Source organism: Euphorbia lathyris, chromosome 10 (genome assembly GCF_963576675.1).
Source record: "Euphorbia lathyris chromosome 10, ddEupLath1.1, whole genome shotgun sequence".
Classification (NCBI taxonomy): Eukaryota; Viridiplantae; Streptophyta; class Magnoliopsida; order Malpighiales; family Euphorbiaceae; genus Euphorbia; species Euphorbia lathyris.
This window is the reverse complement of record NC_088919.1, coordinates 41,151,986-41,168,493: the sequence shown is the minus strand read 5'-3', so window position 1 is coordinate 41,168,493 and position 16,508 is coordinate 41,151,986. Positions and strand designations below refer to the sequence as shown.

At 33.8% G+C, this 16,508-nt stretch overlaps 3 protein-coding genes across 3 annotated transcripts; 2 read left to right on the top strand and 1 right to left on the bottom strand.

Annotated features, from left to right (window-relative positions):
• Positions 1-2,387: 2,387 nt before the first annotated feature.
• LOC136209329 (CCG-binding protein 1) lies at positions 2,388-4,167 on the top strand. The gene is made up of 3 exons (XM_066000770.1): positions 2,388-2,743; positions 2,908-2,981; positions 3,615-4,167. The coding sequence occupies exons 1-3, from the start codon at positions 2,476-2,478 to the stop codon at positions 3,927-3,929; spliced, it is 657 nt and encodes a 218-aa protein (XP_065856842.1). The 5' UTR covers positions 2,388-2,475; the 3' UTR covers positions 3,930-4,167.
• Positions 4,168-4,408: 241 nt separating this feature from the next.
• Positions 4,409-6,453, bottom strand: LOC136208098 (probable inactive receptor kinase At2g26730). The gene is made up of 2 exons (XM_065998932.1): positions 5,958-6,453; positions 4,409-4,962 (listed from the first exon to the last, which is right to left on the bottom strand). The coding sequence occupies exons 1-2, from the start codon at positions 6,451-6,453 to the stop codon at positions 4,409-4,411; spliced, it is 1,050 nt and encodes a 349-aa protein (XP_065855004.1).
• Positions 6,454-8,065: 1,612 nt separating this feature from the next.
• On the top strand, positions 8,066-14,212 carry LOC136208954 (uncharacterized). Its single transcript, XM_066000254.1, has 9 exons — positions 8,066-8,454; positions 9,157-9,354; positions 9,809-9,906; positions 11,673-11,760; positions 11,837-12,040; positions 12,127-12,383; positions 13,072-13,162; positions 13,277-13,490; positions 13,737-14,212. Exons 1-9 carry the CDS (start codon positions 8,266-8,268, stop codon positions 13,949-13,951), a joined length of 1,554 nt encoding a protein of 517 aa, XP_065856326.1. The 5' UTR covers positions 8,066-8,265; the 3' UTR covers positions 13,952-14,212.
• The last annotated feature ends 2,296 nt before the right edge of the window (positions 14,213-16,508 follow it).

The window sequence follows — 16,508 nt, the reverse complement described above, 5'->3', positions numbered from 1 at the left end:
AGGCTTGTTACAACCTAATTGAAAGAACTTTTGATTGTTTTTAGGTTTCGAACAAAGCATTGAAGTTTTGACAATTTTGCAAGTCTATGGGATTGAGGAAGTATGTCTAAACTCTTTTGTGCTTAAATTTTCATCACCCTTAAACATATTTAAGTGATTGAGTAGTTATTTTGTGAGAAAATTTCATTGGATTGCCTTTTTCTTTTTCATTTTGTCATATTTGCAAGAATTATTGATTAAGTTAAATCTACTTCTTTTGATATTTAAAAGCAAAATTGCATTTTCTAAACATTGATAGTCTTCCATTCATTGCATTGGTGCTAATTTATGTTTATGCTATAATTACTTCTCCAAAGTGTTTCTTTTGTTATTTTTGCTTAGAATGAATTTATTCTTTTGCTCCATGACAAGCAAAGCTCAATTATGGAGGAATTTGATATGCATAGATTTTACTTATTTTTACCCCATGTTTCTCATAATTTAATTGGATAATTATTGCTATTAATGAAAATGTTAATTTATTTGATATAGGTTGGAAAAAGAGGATATTGGTAGATTAGTTGTGCCTAATAGGAATAAAATTGGCATTTTGGAGGAGTAAAAAGATAAAAAATGGAGAACTAATGATAAAAAAGAAAGTTCAGGAAAATAATCTGCCCAGGTGTAGGCTAATAGCCCAACTTACCTATATTGTTAGTCCTCCCTGCAAATTTAGCAATCCAAAATAATGCTTACCGTGCTTGACTAGAAGTCCAACTTACCTAGATCGATATCCCACCTTGCAATTTCACTAGTGTCTAATATATCTTTTCTCATTTTGCTTAGAGGTTGGCCACCCTTTACTCCTAATTTTAGAACCCTAGAGGCAATTTTGGCTAGATTCACAAGGATAACTTTAAGATTATTGCCACGCCCGTGCCCGTGCCCGCAGATCAAGATCATTTTTTAGTTGTTTGTGGTTTGAAAAATTTAAAAATGATTATTAATACTTGATATTATTAGTTACTGTTTCTTAAATGTTTTAGTCTTCCCTAAGGAGTACGGAGAATGAAGAATATGGATAAGGTTTTTGAAACATTTGTAAACGGGGAATGAGAATCCTACATGGACGGGGATGAGGATAAATTTGTCCACGTCTAACTCACGTGGACGGGGATGGAGAATCCTCGACTAGTCGGGGAACATGGTGGGAAATACATTCCCTGTCCCGCCTTGCCTGTTACATCCCTATCAATTTATCACTTATAAATCACGAGGGGATGGTCCAAATTTTTTCGGTAACGTTTTCTGGAAAGTGCATATTTACTTCTAACGTATGAAATCGTGCAATTTTACCCCTACACAGGTGAGAGTTTGAACTAACTGATTTGACAATTATTCGACAATTACATTGGATCTTCCAAACAAGTTTGTTGATAAAATAAAGCAGTTATGTCTATTTTGTTGGATTGCTTATACCTATTTTATCAACACATCAAGTATTTTATGCAATTTTTTTTTGTGTGATTAACTTGTATATGACAGACTTAAATATTGTAATTTCGGTAGGTTATTTGTAGTCATGTCAGCAACAGAATAAATATTTTAGACAAAATTTATGTTGCAAGGTTTGGTATGATAATTAAATAACAATAACACCATATGTTAATATTTTTGTTTAAATAATGGTAAAATTAATCTTGTTTGATAATATTACGATAAATTTGCACTCATTTATATATTAAAAGTAAATCTACACTTTTTTAAAAACGTTGGAAATAAATTTACATCTTATCACGAGAGATCACCACAAGTATCCGTGTCATGATAAGATGAAAAATGAATCTAAATGTCACAGGATAAGATGGAAAATGAATCTAAAAACTAGGAATGTCAATCAAAAATGAACTTTTTGTTGTTCAAATTAATAACTCTTATTATTTTTATTATAAAAAAACTGTTATTTTTAAACTGAATTTGTTTTAATTTATAATTTTTTTTAAGTTAAATCAGTATTTACCCACACATCTTGCATGCATTTGTAATAATTTTACTCTGAGCAATGGAAAAAAAAAAACCAACTGTTGAACATTCTATTTTGGGTAATAAAGAAAGAAAAAGCGTTGAACTTTTTTCGGCCCGCGGAATCAGCGTATTGTTGTTGGCCAATCAAATCTGCTACCTGAAAACTCTAAAACCATCGTCCTGCGCTTCTGTTTTCTTCTAAATAAATAAATAAATAAAAATGCAAATTAATTAATCAACGGTCCAAACACTAGCTATTTAAATCATTGTTCACCTGTCTCTCTCGTAAGGAACAAACAAACAAATAAATACTAAAAAATATCTAAAGATATTTAAATAATTAATAAAAATCTTAATCCTTATCCACTCAGGCTGCACTTCTTATTTCATATATTATCCTCCTCCTCATCATCTTCATCGCTAATCATTCGTGTTATCCAATTTTACAGTTTCAGCACTTGTTTGGCTACAATGATTAAGGCAATCCCCCTTCCTTCTTCCTCTTCCTCTTCTTCTCCTTTGCTTGTTGAACCCAAGGATTTCCATCCTTCACAACAACAACCTTCTAGGAGACTTCTTTCGACCATCACTTGTTCCGCCTCTTCTTCTTCTTCGTCGTCGTCGTCGTCGACAAGGAGCTCTGATTTTATTCCTAAGCTTGAACCGTTTAGCCGGACCAAGCTCGAGAGAGCTGTCAAGGAACCTCCGTTGATTCAAAAATCCGAGAATGAACTTTCTGGTAATGCTTTTTTCGACACTGGTTTCGTTGTTTTTATGGAGTTAATTTGATTTCCTTTGGTTTTGTGTAAGGTCGATGCGTGCGTTTAATTGGTTACATCTCTGCGGATTTATATTGTTTACGCAGTTTTCTGAGATTGATAATGTTTGATGGTATTTTTGCAGATTATTGCTCAACGCTTGAAGGAGACGATTCTTATAGCTGTTGGAAGGCGTATTTCGAGCTCAAAGATTTCGAAGTAAGTTTAGCTTTCCCATATCCGTAGAGATTTAATTTTTATAATGTTCCTAAATTTGTGGATTTTTGGCTGATAATATTAGTTTAAAAATCTAATCTAATTGATTTTTCTGCGTATATAATAGTCTTTTGTTGCAAAAAGATATACAAAGTCCGAAGACCTATCTGAATTTTCGAAATCATAACAATTAACAAGCTTATGGAATATGGAAAATAAGAGGCTTACAATTTGTCAAATCTGAGTTAATTTTTGCATGATTGCTCAGAATCAGATGCATATGGTGTTATTTTTCTTTTTCCGAGATACCAAAAGACAAATAGCATTTTGAGTTACTCTTGTTTTGGTGGATTGAGCCCATTTCCATACATTAAGCCCCTAACTTTTTAAATCTGTATTTTTAATGGTTCTAAAACAGTTTTTATATGTGATGTGAACATAGAGAAGCTATTTAAAAAATACAATTTTAGACAGATGAGAAAAGCAATACTTTTTTAATTTAATTAGATGTTCACATCTACTAATTTGGTAAAATGGGGCTTAATGTGACCAAAAAGTGGAATGATCCCTAGGATGCCTTCTGCCATTAGCAAACTATGAATATATAGGATTTTTTACCATTTCTGTTTGTTACAGAGTCAGTCTCGTAAAGAGGATGTAGAAAGGCTGATTCTTCAAGCTGGAGGAATGAAGTCATTGATTGGATGTTTACATGGAATTTCATCAATGAACAAAGGAACAAAAAATGGTTTTGGTTCCCCGGCACCAGTGAGTATGGAGAAAGAAAGAGAGAGAGCATGTCCAATACCAGATGGACTACCCAAATCCCAGGAGGAGCTTGAAGAGGAAGAGAAAGCTAAAATGCCAGATTCACCATTTACTAGATTACTTCGAAACAAAGGAACATTTCCTGCCTGGTACTCTCCTGCTCCTGACCACGAAACAGATTGATTGATAAGCTGTGTTATTTTGAAGAGAGCTTGTTTCTTGTTAGTTCTTGTGCATATCTGTGAGTTATAGTATCTGGCTGTTGTGCAAATTATGCCACTAGATGAGACTTCACTCTGTGTCTATATATGTCGTTGGTTTTTGTAGTTCCAGAGAGCTATATAGCTACACAATCAAACGACTCTAATATGTAATTTCTTGCATTTGCCACCATTAATGAAATAGAATTTCTTGCTTGTAATTATTTGTTTGGTTTCCTTAATACCATCTCTGTTATATCCTGCAAATAACTGTTTTTTTTTCTCTCTTTTGCTCGTATCATACAATTAATGAAGCCTAATGATGTGATCTGCTCTAATCTCAGTACAATAACCATGATTTATGATTCATATGCAATTTGCTGAAAATTTCTTGCATTTTGATTGTAATCATATTGGCAACTTTACATCACCCAAACAAGGCCACAACAAAAGAGAGAGATCCTAATCCTCCATTTGTTGGAGCATCTGAACAACTGTTTCCATAGAAGGCCTCTTTTTGGGATTATCTGAAAGGCAATTCTCAGCTATTGCAATAATTTCTGTCATACTTGCTTTCAAATCCCCCAGTTTGGGGTCACATATGCCTCTTAATCCTTCCCTCTTTCTCTTTTCTATCACATATTCTCCCAAGTTTGTTACAATAGATCTCTTCCCTGTTATAAGTTCCAGTAGCAGAATTCCAAAGCTGTAAACGTCTGACTTAGGCGTGAACATTTTCGGATAATGTTGGCTAGATGTTAGTTCAGGTGCAACTCTGCCTGGATTTCTTCTTATAATGGTCGCTGGAGCTACCAGGTACGGTGTCTCGTAGCCACTTAGGCAGGCTCTGCAGTCTGTCCTAATCAAGATATTGCTGGCCTTTATAACTCCACAGACAATGGCATTGCCTTTCTTGGTAAAATGGTTATGAAGGAAAGCTACTCCCTTTGCTACACATAGTGCTATGTGCCTTCTAGTTTCCCAACTCAATGGGGTAAATTGAATTCCTTCGCTTCCTGTATCATAGCAGCTTAGTCAAATGTAGATTCAAGAATCGAAAATCATCTCCTTCATTTGATGAACATTTACCCTTATGCAATGAATACATTTTAACAATTGAGATTACTATTATGTTCTACAATGACATATGTATCCTTTTTTTATGCAGTTGAAAAGTATATGATATCAACCGTAAATCCACAACGGTTTCAAATTAATCACAGTTCATGATTGAAACTATAATTTTCATTGTTATATATGAAGAGATATTTAGGGAAGGTAACAAGTTCTCTCCCTCATTTATTCTCTTTATGCTATTTTTGACTTGAATGTCGGAGTCTCTCTATTAGGGGACCGACCATTATCTTCCTTTTTGGAGGGCCATAACAAGTTCTCTCCATTTTTTCTCTTATGCTATTTCTGATTTGAACGTTCGGAATCTCCCTATTAGGGGACCAACCATTATCTTCCTCTTTGGAAGGTGATAACAAGTTCTCTCCCTCATTTTTTTTTCTTGCTCTTTATGCTATTTCTAACTTGAATGTAGGAGTTTCCCTATTAGGGGACTGACCATTATATTCTTCTTTGGGGAGTAATAACAAGTTCTCTCACTCATTTATTCTCTTTATGCTATTTCTCACTTGAACCTCGGGGTCCCCCTATTAGGAGACTGACCATTATCTTCCTCTTTCGGAGGGTAATAACAAGTTCTCTCCGTTAACTTTTTTTCTCTTTATACTATATCTGACTTGAACGTGGGAGTCTCCCTATTAGGAGACCGACCATTATCTTCCTCTTCGGAGGGTATACTATGCTATTATGGAACCAACCATTATCTTCCTCTTTAGGACAAGCTTTGACTTGAATGTCGGAGTCTCCCTATTAGGGTACCGACCATTATCTTCCTCTTTGGAGGGTAATCACCAATGTTGGATTGCTGCTGCAAAGCTCATCCGGTGATCTTAGACTCTACTTGAATTAGTCATAGAATTATAAAGTAATTGAGACTTACCATGAAGAAGTTCCTCAAGACTTCCCAAGCACAAATAGTCATAGACAAGAAAAGCTTCACCACCATACCAGAAACCCAACTGCAAAGGCAAGAGATAAGCATTGCGAATAGCTCCAAAAAAATGAGTCCATAACTCAAAATTAATAGGATTAGCGAATCCTTGTCTAATTACTCGAACCGTAACGATGGAACCACAGTTAAGAATGACTTTATACAAAGTCCCTAAGGTACCTTCACCAAGCATAATCTTAGGAGACTGAGCTAGTTCTGTAGGATCATACTTTCTGACTATGCCTTCTTCACCTTCAAAGATCAACTTAATAGGAAGAGTTACCTTTACTTCTAGCAATGAAACTGGAGTTATATCTGTTACTTTTCCATCACTGGATTTGGCTCTTGATATTACTGCTAGTTTGGTAATGACCAGTTTAATTGCTGCATAGATTATTGAAAGAAAAGACAATATGGGATGTAGAAGACAACCTAGCTTGTTCATGTCTGGTTCAGAGTTTCTTGCTTCTCTTAGCAATTGGAATATATTTAGTATAAGGTTTGTCTTATAACTGCCACTTGATTCTTTTTCCTTTGTTTTTTTATTGGTATTTCCACCAAAAGCATTGGATATATCATCTGTCAATTTTCATGCTACAGGTCTTTCATGGTTGTTCTCTATGAATCTTGTAAAAAATAGGGACTCGTTACATAATAAAAGGAAAAGCATAACAATTGGATTCTTTATTTTTGCTACTGGTGATCCAATATTTTCCTTAGATTCAAGTGGAAAAATATTTAATTCAGATTCTCCAGATTGTGTGGAAAATATCAATTATTAATGTTCAATATCAGTTGTAGATACCATCATAATGCCACAGTTGGATGAAAGATCGGAGAGTCATATTTTCCGTTTATTCAGTAGCTAGACTTTTGTACTCTTTCTACACTTATAACAGCTAGTTTTGTACAATTTTATATTCTTCCTTTCTCATGCATCAAGCATTATGTATATAAATTCAGCTCATAATGAGCAAGAAAGCCAATAAGGGTTGGTCCTAGTGGTAAAGCGTTGAAAGAGAGTAGGGAGATAAGGAGTGATAAAAAATGAAAGGCTCCTTCATTCAGGACCAAAATAGAAACACCGAAAGACTATATTTTTTGGATTTTCCCGTTCTGAGAAAATTGCAGCAAGTCTATCAGTATCTTCCTATAAAGCCACCTTATGGCATATGCGTCTGGAGCATCCTTCCAGTCAAAGATTACAACTTACTCTTCATACAAAGTACACAGTCACCTTGTGATGTCTTCCATTTGGATAAACAAAATAAGAAGAGATACTCTCTTAATTCAAATAGAGATGTTAAGTGTTTTGATTTGATGCACGTTGATATTTTGGGTGCCAATTTGTCTTTCTTTTAATGGAAAACGATATTTCTTAACAATTGTTGATGACGACAACAACAAATTGATGTGGTTGTATTTGATGGGAAACAAGTTGGAAACCAAAGAACATGGGAAACAAGTCGGAAACTAAAGAACCACTATTCACATTCCATCATTATGCATTGACATCCACCAAATCAGCTGTCCATAAACATAACACCATAATGATGTTATAGAAAGGAAATACCAAAATACATTAAACGCAACTAGAGTTCTAATATATCAAAGAAAATTACTCAAAACATATTATTGTTAAGAGATTGTGTTTTATGCTGTTCATATAAAAAATTATAATGTGCTCTATACGAGTTGGATAAAAAAATCCAAGTATTTTATTAAATTTTGATAAAAAATAATATTAATTTTTAATTCTATTATTAAAATTTTAAAAATATAATTTTTTTTTAGAAAGAACTAATATGTAACTGATGTAGAATATAGAAATAAATAAATATATTTTGTAATAATGTTCAAAATTAATTCAATTTATTAAAGTTAATAGTATAATTATTTTAGTTACTAAAATTAAAAGTTAAATTGCATCATCTAAATGGTAAGATAAATTGCTTTTGAATATCAATTAAAAAAAAAAGAAGCAAAAACGGTGTCGTGTACGTTATAAACAGAGGAACTAAATTTCCCAAAGGGCAAAATCTTGGATTGCACGTTGAACCGCACAGAGGGATGGAGGAACGAAAGTGAAGTCTGAACTTATTTCTTATTTAGGTCCACTTTAAGCCCAGTTTCTGGTCTTCATTTTTCTCCATAATTACCAACACATAGCTCTCAGTCCGTATCACCCGATAGCTCAAACTTTGTTCATCCAAATATTTAATTTTCAGATTATTCATTATTAATTTTGTACAATACGATGGAAGACAACAAGAATTTACCGACTGAAGAAGAAGATAAGCAACCCCTACAAACTCAGCAAAATCAAGAATCACCCTCACCACCTCCGCAAACTAATAGCAATGGTGGAGGCTGGGGAGGATGGGGTTTCTCTCCTTTCTCTGTTCTCTCAGATCTCCAGAAGGCAGCCGAAGAGATCTCCCGCAATGTACGTTACTTCACTCTAACTACAGAAACTTCTCTTTATTTTTTCAGTTGTTTTTGGAATTTCGAGATTACACTTTTCGGATAAGGCTGGTTTGAAAGTCAGATCCAGTTTTGATTGCTCTTATTATTAGTTTTCTGTTTTTATGTGAAAATGTGGTTATGGTTATTCTAATTATATTTCTCTTATTATAGAAATGAATGATTTTAGAACATTTAAGATTTACTTTTGGGGGTAAAATCCTTCCCGTAATGGAATGGGAAATAAATAGTGTTCGCAGTAGCTTGCAATCAAGAAGAGCAACAGGATTTGGATTGTACTTCATTTTGATACAAGCATGGAACAACTTTGTGCTGTGCCAGCTGCATCATCATCTGCACATGTTCTGTTTCTTGCTTAGATGAAGCCAGGGTTATTAGCTACTTTTATGGTCATGTATAATAATTTTGGCATCCATTTCATTTTTATTTATTGTTGCCCTAATGATAATGTTGATTGATGCATTACTCGTGTTATTATTTATTTAATGAAATTGAGAAAAGAGGTGCTGATGGATTGGTACTCCATTTTCTTATTATAAATACTGAAAGAGTTGGAAAGCATAGGGGTGTATTGGAAACTTTGTACCTTACATTTTGATTTTTCTGTAATTGTTTGCAATCTACTTTGTCTGTTTATCTGTTATTTTGTTCTATCTGGATGCAGGCTGCCGTTGTTGCGGAGAGGGCAGCAAAGAGTATTTCAGATATGCAAATTGCTGAAGAAGATTCTGAATCTTCTAAGGAGGAGGAAGAGCAGGTAGAAGATGCAAGTGACAAGGAAACTGACGATGAGGATACCAAACGACGGAAATCTGCTCTAGATAAATTGGAGAAAGCAAGTGAGGATTCCATGCTTGGCCAGGCAAGTCTTGCATTTTGCATTGCCTGTCCTAAATTATACTGCATTTTTGCAGTTCCACAAAGTACAAATGTGATTTTTGTTTTTCCTGTACTAACTCCAAGGGTGCATACCACAAGACTGTAGAGGTCTTTTTTTTTTTTTGCCTTTAGTTGATATTTGTGTTTGTTTTACCTTACCTTATCTTGTTGAATTTATCTTTCAAATCATTTCACCCTTAGCACTTATGCTGCTCCTTTCTCCTCACTTCATCTGGCTAGATCACTCTATTTGTACTTTTATGTTTTTCATCTCTCTCTCTCTCTCTCTCTCTCTCTCTCTCTCTCTCTCTCTCTCTCTCTCTCGTATTGTTGTTTTATATGACTACTGCAGTGCAATATTCTTACTCATTTGTTTCAAAATCAGGTTTTCTCTAATTCTATTTGCTTTGTATTGTTTTATTTTGTCAAATTCTTAGGGTTTAAAGGTTCTTGATCATTCTGTGGAGAATATTGCTTCAGGAGCTTGGCAAGCATTAGGAAGTGCCTGGAAAGGGGGTTCCGATTTTGTTCAAAAGTAAGTAGTGTGTTAATTGCATGTATAAATGTTTGACATTGAATTATTCTGTAATTGACAGAGTATGATGGTTCAGTTCCAACTTAAGTAGAGTTTGTTATTCATACTTTCTTACTAACTCAATCAATAGATTAACTAGGAGGAAGCAATATATACTCGTATGAGCAGCAAAAGTGGAAGTTTATGCAAGTTTGAAGCTACTCTAAAGTGTTTTGCAAAGTACATGTATTGGCATTTTGTATGCCAGAAAAGAGCTAGTAGTACCCTGCTGTGTGGGTTGAGTGGACTAGTAAATGCCTCCCTTTTGTTCATTTTCATATAGTTTACTTGCTCTTTGGTGTTTGTTGTATCCATTGGTTGTTAACGGTAGCTTTTGAAGTTTCTTATTATGGGCTTGTGGAATGGTGTACATGTGGTTTTTTGGATGAAATTTAGTGGCTTTAAGCAATGAGGACACAGAGTTGGAATTAGATGGCTTGAAAAGAATTGGATATAATAAAGATGGAAATCTATGTTTTCCTTGGGTGATTTTTTGGTTCATTAACCTCTCATCAGTGCTTATATGCAAGTTATGGACATTCCCATATGATGCATCTGCTTCTAGGGTTATGAGAGCAAAGGTTGCACCTGTTTGAATGGATTAGATTTAGGGGTTCATATAACTGTTCTATGTATGTTCTTTTTCTCTATGGCTATTAGAAATAAATTCATCGAGAATTCAATGAACAAAAGGAGTGTACACAATGGGGATAATAATCCTCCTCGAAAAATTCAACAAGCATACTGAAACATCTAACATTTTCCAATCAAGTTGGATAACTATTGAAAAGCTGTCCTAAAATGTATGGAGGCGTATGCTTAAATGGAGCCAAAAGTACAATGTCGTTGAAGAATAATTAAGATACAAGCTTGAATTTTTGAAGATGCATGCATTTCTTTCCATTCTTGGATTCCGTTACTCAGTCAACAAACAACAGAATGCCAAAGAACTTCTAGCAAATTTCTTCCACCAAAACCTACACTTTGAATTCTCCAAAGATTCTGCATGCACCCCAATGCCTTCCTCCGAATATGCCACCTCAAAATGTAGAAACAATTACTAGTACCAATTAGTAAAGAACTTATTGTTATTGGACTTTTTGCTCTTGCTAAACACCACAGTTTGGGCCATTGCAAACCAAACTAGTGCTCACCTGAATGACACTTTGGCTCTTCAATTTAATGTTGAGAACTAAATGAAGACTGCGAGGGACAAAACTGTGGGAGTACGATGATATATGATTTGAAGGTAAAAACAAGTTATAGTATTTTTGCTACTTTCTAGGATGAGAGTGAAAGTGTTCTGCAAAATGTTGCTTCTATCTCTTGTTTTTCGCTTTCAGTTGGAGGAAAAAATGGAAGGTTTGAGGATATGTTTAGTTTAAGTTGAGAAGAGAGTACAGAAGAAAGCTATGGCCTTGTGGAGGGCAATTAGACTTGCCTCCGTCGTCCTTCCCTTTTAGATATGCAACTTCATCTGTAATCTGTATTTTCTGATTTTTGGTTTGGTGAGGTTCGCCTTCTTTGATTCTGCATTACTGTCCTTGGATAAAATAAAACCATATAACACACTGGAAGCCGGTTCCTACTGCATGCCTGAAGGAATAGATAACTATGATTGATGCGCCATTCTTGTCAGTTAACAACATGAATAACTGTACTTGCTCACTGTTTTAAATGCTCTCTCTCATTTCTGCCTCACCCTCTCTCTCTCTCTCTCCATCTAGGCTTGAGCATTCTGCTGTGAACCTTGCTGAAACAATTCAACATGGCAACTTACCAGGAGGAGCTGGTTCTGCACCATCCTTACTTGAGGTTAGCATGAATATCATAATCGCATTTGACATTTATGAATTTTTCTATCTTTGCTTATTCTTCCTGCTTTTTGTAGACTGGAAAAGCTTTTACTGCAAAGGGAATGCAAGTGCTTGAATATGTTGGTAAGGAGACCATGGAGCTGTTGATCACGGAGACTGGCATTGAAGTTGAGAAAAATTCTAAACCGTCTGAAGGAGAAGCTGATGAGGATCACTTACTTGAAGAAGTGACTTTTGATCGATGCTTCTATATTTATGGAGGTCCAGAACATTTAGAGGTCTCTTTCTTGTCTAATTTTCTTTTTTGAAATTGGCATGTAAGACTAATAGTTAAAATTGAAATTGTGTATCTGTAATATTGCAGGAGCTTGAGGCATTGTCTAGTCATTATGCTCTACTATTTAACAGAAGAAAAGCAAAATTATCACCAGAACAAAAATCTCTATACGAGGGAAAACTTAAACTTGTCCAACAAATTTTCGATTTAAGTGTTGAAATGAATGAGAATGGTGTGGAGTCGAACAAAGGTAAGGAAAAAGAGACTGGGACTGAAGGAAATAGTGATGAGATAAAAACTTTACATGACTCAAGTGTCAGCAAAGCTGCAGACATGGCTGCAGGGTAAGTTTTCTCATTTCTAATCAGGTTTCTTTTACACCATCAACTTACCTTGTTTAAATATTGAGATCTATAACAATAACTGTACAATTCAGGCCCCACTTGTAATGAATCAAACTAGCATGTGAAACTATAAATGGATGTTATACTTGTTGAGAAAAAAACATGTCATTTAATTGGATTCAATACAGTTGTCTTATTTCATAGAGTGAGTGTGTACACACACGCATATATATATCACTTATTTTCTTTTGAAGTTAGTGGTTAAATTTTGTGATATCAATATTTGCAAATTGATCTACTCTAGTGGAATTTGGTATATGCTTACTCAAATTCCATGATATAGAATTCTAGGTATTAAATCATAATTTTTTTTTATTGCTAGGAACAAAAATTAGAATTGGTAATGAATTGGTTAAGATTTTGTGAATTCATCCATTCCTGAGAGATTTTATATTTAATTGTTGGTTTATGCCTTCAAAATGGCCATTCACCTTTTAAAGTTGTCTTTGAGATGCTGATTTTTCCAACTCAGTTTCTTATTTTAGTTAAGAACGGCATGCGGGCAGTGGTTGTGATGGATAAGATGTATGCATTAGCAAGATGGTTGTCAGAAGTGGTGAAGCCAGTCATTTCATTTTGTGATTAAACTTGTTTTGCTGTACGCTTAAAATTTTATTTTCCTTTGCAGGTTTACAAGTGCCTTAGCTGGACTAACTATAAATGACATAGTTCAAAGAACTGCCAGCAGACTAGAAACTATACACTCAGAGGGCGTCCATGTATGACTTATTGAATTCCTGGAAACAACTTTCTTTTATTTATTTATCTTTATTCTTACATCAATTATATCTTTCAGAGATGTGTAAACTAACTGGTAATGGATGTGTTTGCAGAGACTTTCTGAAATGGGCTGTTTGGCTGTTTCCCAACTTCTGGCACTTGGAAAATCCATAATTTCCAATGCTAACAAAGTACAGGAAGAAGATGATGCGGATGTGGTGAATATCGACTGGCCTGAGGATTCTGTTGATAAAGCCAAGGTGATCCGAACGAAGGCCCAGTCAATGGCTGGATATCTTGAAGCCGTTTCCAGCAGTTTCATCACAGGTTGGTTTGAAAATTCGTATTCATCTTATTGATACTACTTAGGTTAGCTTTGTCACAGCTGCATATTATTACCATACTGATGGAAGAGTAACTCTACTCTGACTTTCCAAGTCTCATGGTAAAACAAAAACTCTAATAGCTTCATATAGCTTGGCATCTTTATAACAAGATTTGCGCCTTCAAACTTGTGTATTTTGATGAAGTTTTTATCCGATTGTTTATCCATGTATATGTGATGTTGTGCAGGCATCTCTGATGTAGCCGAAGCTTATGTAGTGGCCATGAAGAGTGCATCTAGTGCTGATTCACATGATGATCTTCCAAAGACATCAATCCAGGAGAAAGCCAATGCATTATCAGAACTTTTCCGCAGTGACCAGACGAGTGCAGTGAGTAAAATCCGGGATGGTTTGCAATGCCTGACATATGTGGTGATTTCCACATCTATACCTGCTGCTTGAATGACTGACACGCTTACTTACAGTTGATATTTGTAAATACCTGTTTAATTTTTAGGGTGGCTTCTGGGTTGTATTGAGTTGTTATAGATTTAGGTTATATAAATTTGTTCATTTAGCTCTTTGAAGGATTCAATTTATGCTAGGTTCAAATGGGATACAATATAGTTAGTTATAACTTATATCCAATGTCAGAAAAAAGAATGGTGTTTGCTGTGTATGGGTTGATGCAGTATATTATTTTCATGGGTAGCTTCACCTTCATCTTCAATTTGTTCTATAATATCAAAATTTCAAATAAATAAATTATGAAACATCATTCTTTCTATTTCTATCAATGGCAGAAGGATGGATAATTGCCTTTATACAACCTTTCTTTAATGAGACCATCTCTTACTCTTACTCAACAGTGACTTGCAGATGTATTGCTGAATTGTTTAAATCATAAAAAGAGTAACTGAACCAAAAAAATTTAAGATGTATCACTTTATTTTAGTATAAAATAAGCAACACTAATTTTGTTTTCTGTATTTACCTAATTATTTAAAAAAAGAACTTTTGTATTTTGATTTACCCCTAAGTTATGTGCTTGTGAATTTTGGATAATTTAGCTCGACTGACAAATCTTTCTCAATCTTTCTCACTTTTCGTTAATTAGATTAATATAAATTAGGAGAATTATATCTAATATTAAATTATGAAGCTCAAGTTAAGAGTGTGAAAGATACGTTTTACAGATTTACCAGTTATGAAATTATTCAAACTTTACAAGTTCAAAAGTTTAGGCAAGTACAGGGGAAAAAAAAAGAAAAGGCTTTTGTTTACAGGGGAGCCTGCCTGAGGTACGCAATTGAAGTAGGAGATGTGTGCCTTTGATTAATGAAAAGTTTTCCAATCATATCATTGATCCATGAATAATAGAGTACAGGAACTTGATTAATTTGCAACTTCCAATCATATCATGCAACCTGCCTCTCTTTCTAGTTGACTACCTACAGCCACAAGTTATTTATTTATTTTTTCTTTAGTCTCTCATGGCACAAAATTTAGATTTACCTACAATGTTTAAATTTTGCATATTTATATATCAGTAGTGTAAATTTGTATTCTTTATCATTCACCGTAGATTTAAATTTATTAGAATTCTATTCAAATCATATTAAAACTTAGATTTAATAAGCTTAGATCAGTGAAGGATCAAATCAGGATTCAGGTGAGCACCAAAATTGACTCTGATATTTTATAGGTTCTAGACGAAATAAGAAATAAGAAGCAATTAATAAAAACAATTGTATTTAAAAATTAAAAATATAATATTTGGCTCATTTTAAACTTAAAATATCATATTATTTGGTTCCTTTATGCTTAAATATGTATTATAACTATATTTATAATAAAAAATTTACTATATATATGTAGTAAAAAATAATTTGGACCCTTGTTGGATTTGGGCCTGGGTGATCGCACTCCTGACCTATACTCAGGGCCGGCCTTGGTGAGTTCTACTATTTTTATATTTATTTATAACTTACAAAATGATATAAGTAAAATATATTTAATAGAAAATTTGATCTGACTAAATGTACTGTTATTTAACATATATTTAATTGTTATATTAGATCTTTTAAATATATACCAAAATTTTAATAACTAAACCTATCACATATAAATTAATCACAAAAAAACCACTGAAATATTTACTATGATATGAAAACAGTTATAAACAACCTGTCAAAATTCATGAAACTACTTCAATTTACTGGTAAATTTATTTAAATGGTTCGATGTTAATAAATGTAAAACAATTAGTTTTATCATAAGGGCATTTTAGTTTTTATCTTTATATTAAGATATATGTATATATACTAGGTAGATTAAGAAGTCGAGTCTTAAGCTCGAAAATATATATTTCACATGTATTCTAGAAATATTTTCTCTCTTCTTTTTCATCAAGTTTCCCAATTCTTCACCAGATTTGCAATAAATTTTTCGGATCTATATTATTGGTATCAGAGCACGTTTCATGCTAATCTTCACCCGATCTTTATTCTCCTTCGAATTCGATCTATTTCCTTATAGAAATCAATTTTTTTCTTCTGGAAATCACTCTTTTATTTTCCTTTGATTTCTTCCTCAAATCTAACATCAAGATGAGTCAAGAATATCAAGTTCTAGTTCTGCATTGACTCATATTGCTAATCATCTACATGTAAATCTGCCAAATTTAAATCAATCACATCGACATGTAGAGATTGGATTTGTGGATTCTTCATTGAATCCTTCAAGTTGTTATAATGCACCGTGGAGAAAACGTGGAGAAAACCCTGGCTTGATGCTTGTTGCTCAACTTCTCAATGATAACAATTATCACCATAGAGTAGAGGGAGTTCAGGAGAGAATTGCGAGAAAAAAACAAAATAGTCTTTATTGATGGATCTTTGGCGATTCCTTCGCTGCAAATTAGAATCGAACAACTTGGGACTAATGTAATACTATAATTTCTCCTAGATTTGTAGGTCATTGATTCCTTCTATTGCACAAAACATTCATTGATTTGATA